This window comes from Papaver somniferum, chromosome 9 (genome assembly GCF_003573695.1).
Source record: "Papaver somniferum cultivar HN1 chromosome 9, ASM357369v1, whole genome shotgun sequence".
Lineage (NCBI taxonomy): Eukaryota > Viridiplantae > Streptophyta > Magnoliopsida > Ranunculales > Papaveraceae > Papaver > Papaver somniferum.
Window position 1 is genome coordinate 190428196 of NC_039366.1, and position 7129 is coordinate 190435324.

The 7129-nt window shown below is 36.9% G+C and overlaps 1 protein-coding gene across 1 annotated transcript; it reads right to left on the reverse strand.

The window, feature by feature from the left end:
- Nucleotides 1–3535: 3535 nt before the first annotated feature.
- LOC113311014 lies at nucleotides 3536–6217 on the reverse strand. Its single transcript, XM_026559847.1, has 7 exons — nucleotides 6026–6217; nucleotides 5674–5867; nucleotides 5311–5575; nucleotides 4933–5139; nucleotides 4447–4571; nucleotides 4142–4337; nucleotides 3536–3925 (listed from the first exon to the last, which is right to left on the reverse strand). Exons 1-7 carry the CDS (start codon nucleotides 6184–6186, stop codon nucleotides 3778–3780), a joined length of 1296 nt encoding a protein of 431 aa, XP_026415632.1. The 5' UTR covers nucleotides 6187–6217; the 3' UTR covers nucleotides 3536–3777.
- Between the last annotated feature and the right edge of the window lie 912 nt (nucleotides 6218–7129).

Consider the following 7129-nt stretch of genomic DNA (forward strand, 5'->3'; position numbering starts at 1 on the left):
TTGGTTATGGTGTTGCTTTAAGGAAAGGTGATATTACATAGTTATATGCTTACACTGATTCAGATTGGAGCAATTGTCCAGAAACTGCAAAATCAACAAGAGGATATGCTATTTTCTTAGGAAATTCTTTAATATCTTGTTCTATTAAAAAGCAGCAAATTGTTTCTAGATCCACAACTGAAGCAGAATACAAAAGTTTATCACTTGCTAGTGCAGAGTTAGAATGGTTGTCATCCTTATTCAGTTAATTGCATATTTCATTGACATTGCTTATTCCATTATATTGTTACAATAAAAGTGTCATTTACCTGCCAGCTAATCATGTTTCCCATTACATGACAAAACATATAAAAACTCATTATCACGCAATCAGAGAATTGATTACAAGTGGTTTTCTTCAAGTTCAACATATAACTTCTGAACATCAGTTAGCAGATTTATTTACCAAGGGTCTGTGTGCTCCTGTGTTTCTTTTACTTCTGCAACAACTACTGGGTTATTCTTTGACTGAAGACAAGTATGGTACAACATCTACTTCTACTTCGCTTTCTGCTGAGTCTGTTGCTGCATCTACTTCGCTTTCAACTGAGTCTTCTACTACTGCAAATAAAGACTGTCAAATTGCTTTGCTTGGCTAATCTTCTTCAGCAGATTATGTTATTGTTTCTCCAAGACATGTTTTTTTTCTATAAACTTCTCCTTGTTCTGTATTTTCAAACTAATAAGTGTCTGTGATTATCAGTTTGAGGGAGGATATTAGGAATAGAATGTGTTAGTCAAAGTCAAGTCAAATGACTTTGACTACTAAAGTCAATAGTCTTTATAATAGTCTCTCAGACACATTAAATATGTCTGAAAAACCTTGTATTGTTTTTATTAAGTTTTCTTACACATTCAATACAATATTTTTCATTGTTTTTCTCTCTGAAACACTTTCTTCATATCATGAGAACACATCAATTCTCAGGCATACAATAAAACAATACCTCTTCCTGCTTGAATTGCATGTAGAGTACTCTCAGCATTCCTAATACCCACAACAAAAACATCATCAGCTCCTCCAAGACTATCTAGTCTACTGACATACATTTTCTAGTCGAGTCAAGTTCACACCAAGATTAATCTACTGAAATACATTAATTTTGGGGTATTAAAAAAGTGACGGGGGTGGTTCTTAAATAAGAAGTTCAAACTTCCTCAGATCCCCATCACCACCACCAAATTTATCTACTCTACTGAAACACCTTATTTCTAGGTATCGAAGGTGGCATTGGTGGTAGTTTTTAATAAAGTTCAAACTTTATTAGAACAGTTCGCTAAAAATGTCAATTAGTGTGATTTTGGGTCGATACAATGCAAGAAGAAAATGCTTCCTTATTCTTTTTTTTGATCGACAAATTATCTAATTTATTGAAATACGCAGAAACAAAAGTTACATCTTAGAATTTTTCGACCAAAGCATCCACCCTTATAGAAAGGCTGAACAAACTGTCGTGATCATGAAATTTTCTCTTGTAAAATATTGGTCTGACATCATAGCCTTCTTTGATTGCTCAATAGGCTCATCTGTGTTGCTATCCTCTTGCATATTTTCAAAAAGAGCTCGTAGTTTTAAGAAGTAATACACCATACATCTAACATTCAAGACGAAGAGCAAGATAAACAAGTAAAGAGGCACACAAGAATACAAGATATACGTGGTTCGCCACAATTACTTACGTCCACGGGGATGAAAGGGTGATCTTATTATTTCTTTGAAGTTACAAAGATGATATCTCTCAATAATACTTGGTCTTTACTCACTCACTTACAATCACTTGCCTTTCTCTCAACACAAGGGTGTATATTTATAGGATAAGGTGCTCATACAACTAGATTACGGTGTTGGTCTTATTCTATCAAATCTGATGATCTTATCGGGTGAATATTGATACCTTCTCCGGATCCTAGTTAGTAAGTTCGCGATTGATTCGCGAATCATTCGCGAATTTTTCCGCATCACGAATTTTACCGTCTTATTCGCGTACGTTTGCAACTCCGAACCTAAGTCGCGTATTATGTGGCATTCCCGGATTATTCGCGAATCGTTCACGAATTTTACGTATCCCGAATGATACGTCCGCTTAATTCCCCATAAATTCTTTAGCTTTTACTTTTCAAAGACTTCACTTTTTGGGCTTTACTGCCTCCCGAGCATACACGACCGAATATTAGACGTGTTGTAATTTTTATGAAACAAAAACGACTGAAGAGATTTGAAGGTGAAGGTGAGAGAGATCTCAAACTCACTAACCAAGCATCTAAACCACCATACGACGTCCTCTTGGATAACTAATGTTGTATATATTATTAATATCATCATATTAAGTTTATTTTTTCTTTAAATAACTCACACATATGCATAAAAATTGGTCTATGACCTTATAAATACAAATTATTTGTTATATATAGATACCAAATTTTCAGAGCCGAACTCACATTTATAAATCGAATTATACACGTACGTATGTCGTTCCGAATTACTGACGAATCACGTCCCGTTGACCGAATTTTGGACCGAATCTGGATTTTACAAAACCGTATAATACTCGTACGTTTGCCAATCCGTACGTTTGCCGAATCCCGAATTGCTAACTAGGCTCCGGATGCTTGATACCATATTCCATAATCACCCGAAGAGTTTGCTTGCATCCTCGCCTGGTACATAATGTCTGATCCTTCTTCTTATCCGACAAGAATGAATCCGACGTTCCTCGACCTTATACTACTGGTCCGCCCAACACGAACCTTCCACCCTTGGGCCCACCATGATTCGATTCTGCTTCCTACGCGTGCTCCATCAATCATATTTAATGCTTTGTCCCCCGATTATTCTGCTTCTTACGCGTGCTCCATCAATCACATTTAATGATTTGTCCCCCGATTTAAACTCCACTGTTAGATGTAGCCTTCGCTTTACATGTGTTCCCTCCTTAATCATGAGGTAGATATCTCTTTTACCGTGTCAAGACCGAGAGGTGATTCGGTACTCTTTTTTGACCATTTCTTCGGTACGTCAGTGCTTAGAATGGTGCCACACGCATTTGTCAAATAATTGCTACTACAGAGCCATTAGTCATGCACAAAGAAAAATAACAACTCTTGTGATACCTATGATAAGCTAGTAGCAATGCCTGCATTCTAGCTCGGACGACTAACAAAGTTTATTTCCAGTTATGCAGTTACCCCAACATAAAACGTGGAGGAACATTCGTTTGAAAAATCGAGGATTCTATAACAAAATGTTTAGGAAAGTTGCTATTAGAGGTTTGGAATTTACAAAGCAAAACAGACTTGGACTTTACAATAGCATACTAGCAATCCAGGACTTGGACTTCAGAGCACTTGATTTGGAATCCACAGTACGTCAGATCTCCTTTTCATTCCACCATTGCATTGTACGGGCTAAGATACCCAGTACTGGATGAATCATTGTGTTAACACCCAAGTAAATGCCAAAACAAATTGCACAATGGAAGTTCGATGAGGGAACTCCTGAACACGCACCAATAATGGAGGTCACCATAATAATAATAATAATGGAGGGCACTAGGGCCTCATAGAGAATGTACCAAGTCAAAATTACTCGGGGATGACAATTTCATAAACAACTCATTTAAGTAAAGGAAAGGAGCTAATCATGCTGAGAATTTGATTTTTCTCCTAACATAACATAACAGATAAGCCCTTTAATTCTATGGAATATATACACATAAAGATGAGATGAATACGAGCACATCATGCAAACTGGAGGCTTGACAAGGTTGCCACAAAATAACCACCGCAGTTAGCACCACTAGCGGGATCCACCCAGGAAACAGCGCCAAATTCAAAAAACTCACGAATCATTGTCTTATCCCCTGGCTCGCCTAGGTAAATCAAGTTGCTGCCAAAAACATATGATATGAATAAGCATCCCCATAAAAACCAGAAACACAGGCATGTACTTTAACCAACAGTATCCGTTGATATGCAATTTGTTCCAAAAAAGACATATTTTTCAACCCAATACACCATTTCACAAACTAAAAACCAACGAAGGAAAGAGAAGCTCAACTCTGTGTACAAAAATAAACCTCCAAAAAGGTAAAACATATTTTACCTGCAAATTTTTATCTTCCCAGTATTGCCGTCATTGGATATGCAACCATCTCCATCGTTCACTATTTGTATCTGTGGGAGAATATGACACACAAGCATGGCGATACCAATACCAAATTCACATTTCTCATCTCCACTTGACGAAGCAGGCCATGCCTTGCTGTCAGGAAATTCAGACTTTCTTACCAGCTTTAACCCTAACATAAAAGGATTGCATAAACCAAATTGTGATCTCAAATTTCAAAAATACTACATCATCAACCTAGACATACAATAAACTAGATTAAATCAAAGACATTTGCAAACCTTTTGTGTAAAATGAATTACGCTCAATAATGGATACCAGTTCACCCACGCATTGCTTTTCGAAAGCCAAAGGCCTAATTAGGACGAATGTAAGATCTTCCTCGTAGTAAATATCGGCGAAATTCCTGAAATTATATATTGAGAGTATATAAAACAGAGTAAAGACAAAAACAGTGACAAGCTTCTTCTTCTAAGACTTTAGTCCCAAAAAAGTTGGGGTAGGCTAGAAAGGAAACACGAGTACCACCCAGACAGTCGCCCATCTTGGTACTGTGCTCACCCTTTCCAGAGGAAATGGCTGGTTTTCAACAAAACAAAGGTACACGAGGATTTCCCAAGCGGTCAATCATCTTGGTACTGCTTTCACCCTCTTTTGGTCTATCGATGGCTAGCCACGCCTATTACCGACCCTCTTTTAGACAAAACAATGAGAGACAGGAAAAAAGGAATAGATATTGTAATTCATAACTAGAACAGGAAACTTACGGTGGAACGGTAATATAGTGCTCCAATTTCACTATGTTTTCCCTAACATCGTCTGTTGGGCCAGATAAAGTGCCATCAGGGAATGCACATGCCAGGTATTTACTTGCCTCTACTTCTTTTCTCCAGGTGAAAAGAGAGTCACTAGCAAACCACAATTCATAATCTTTTACTGCACTTCTAAATGAATCACTGGTGTAAGCTTGTAGCCTGTTACACAAAATGTTCAATTCATCATTGTGTCAGAGTAAGACTCAACTTCACCAAATTTTTGGATAAAAATTGTGGTGTTGAATAGTTAGAAGTACTATCTACAGGAAAGCAGTAGAATTATACATTCTAATCCAAATAAGAGATATTAAATGTGGTCAAGAACATAACCTGCCAGGCGCCCAAATGTTAAGTGTTTTCGTCACTGATATTTCTGATGTAAGCTGAAGAACCTTTTCGCAGGTAAAATATGATTCATATTCTTCTGATGTAAGCTGACGAGCCTTCTCAATAGCACCTTCACCTACCAATATCATGGCAATAAATGGAAAGCGAGTAAGAATATGTCGCGTAGAATCACCGGGACAAGGGTTTCTACCATCCCTGTCGAAGTGTGTAGTAAGAAATTTTTCTGATGCGCACATTAATCTCATCCCTGAAAACACAAACAGAATCAAATAACTATGAATTGAGAATGCACGGCAAACAGCATGCATGAAAATTAAAAAATTAAAGATAAATAAATATACTTACCCATGATGTCCAAGCCGATCCCCTCAATTGCCGTCAAGATCTTGCCAACAATTCTATCCGAAGCAACCGAACTGGGATAGCACAGCAAAAAGGTCCAATCCTGCTTCCCCTTCGTAATATCTTTTGCCAGTCCGTGTGTTTTTTTCTTCGGTACTGCAAATCTGAATCTATTTTTCTTCTCTACAGACGCCATCCTGTAAATATACATCAGAAATCAGATGATGAGATTCAACAAAACTAAATCAGAAATCAGAAATCTTAAAACCCCCTTTTTGCAGACCTAGTTTAATTTTTAAATCCAATTGAAACCAAATCCAAAACAAAACTAAAATATCTCAAAGACAGAGATTACCTCGTCAGGAATGATTCAAACGATGGGAACTGAAATTTAATTGAAAAATCAAAAGATACAGAAACACAAATGCTTGAGAATAAGAAAGCTATAGGGAGAGACAAAGAGGCATCACTTGGGTTTGACAGTCTTTCATATAGACGGAGCACTAAACCTAACATAGCTTAACCGTCGGATGTCAAAACACCTATTCCAATCCTGTCCACTAGACAAAACCAACGTTTCTTCATTTTCTTTTTTATTTAAAAAAACAAAAAAAAGTTCGCCTAATTGCAGCCACGCTTTTCTTATAACCTGGTAAGATTATGCTAGGGGTGTTAAAAGATCAAATCGTCTCAAAAAAAAACCAAGCCCGTCAAAAATACATCTAAAAAAATTTCAAAATCTTTTTCCAAAACTCTAACTATGAATCCAAATCAAAAGAAGAAGGAATTTTTTTTTTTTGGATTATACAGGTTTTGAGATTGGGTATGATTTTGTACCCAATCTCAAATCGTGTATGATTCAACATTTTTATCAACCGTCGGCATGGTATCCTTTTGTCGAACTTGCCGATTTGTATTAGTCGGCATCTTTCTTGGTTGAATATCGTGCAGACTTATCATCTCTGAAATTAGCATTTACAGTGCCGACTAATCATGCATTTGTAACACCTTTCCCTGTTTGTCAAAAATCTTGTAGTCGGTAAGGTATTTTTTGTGGACCTTGCCGACTATAAGGTAGCCGGCAAGGTAAAAAATCAATAAGCATGCCGACTAGTGTCACATTTACAACAGTATCATGTGTATCAAAAATAATAAAGTCGGCATCTTGTTCATTCACCGACCTTGCCGGCCGGATATAGTCGGCGTGATATACATCCGTAAACCTTGTCGGCCAGATATAGTCGGCATGTTCTTCATTCGTCGACCCTGTCGACTTTTCATAGTTTCATAACTGAAAGTGTTGAGTTTTTCTTTAATTTTGAGTATGATTTCACACATCAGCTTCGCAATACCGTTTTTAAAAGTGTTTGGCTAGTATGTTTTCATTTCTATTGCAAAAAAATAATCTCAAAACAGATTTTTTTCATCAAAAATCTTCCCACAAGAGTTCAATCAAAAA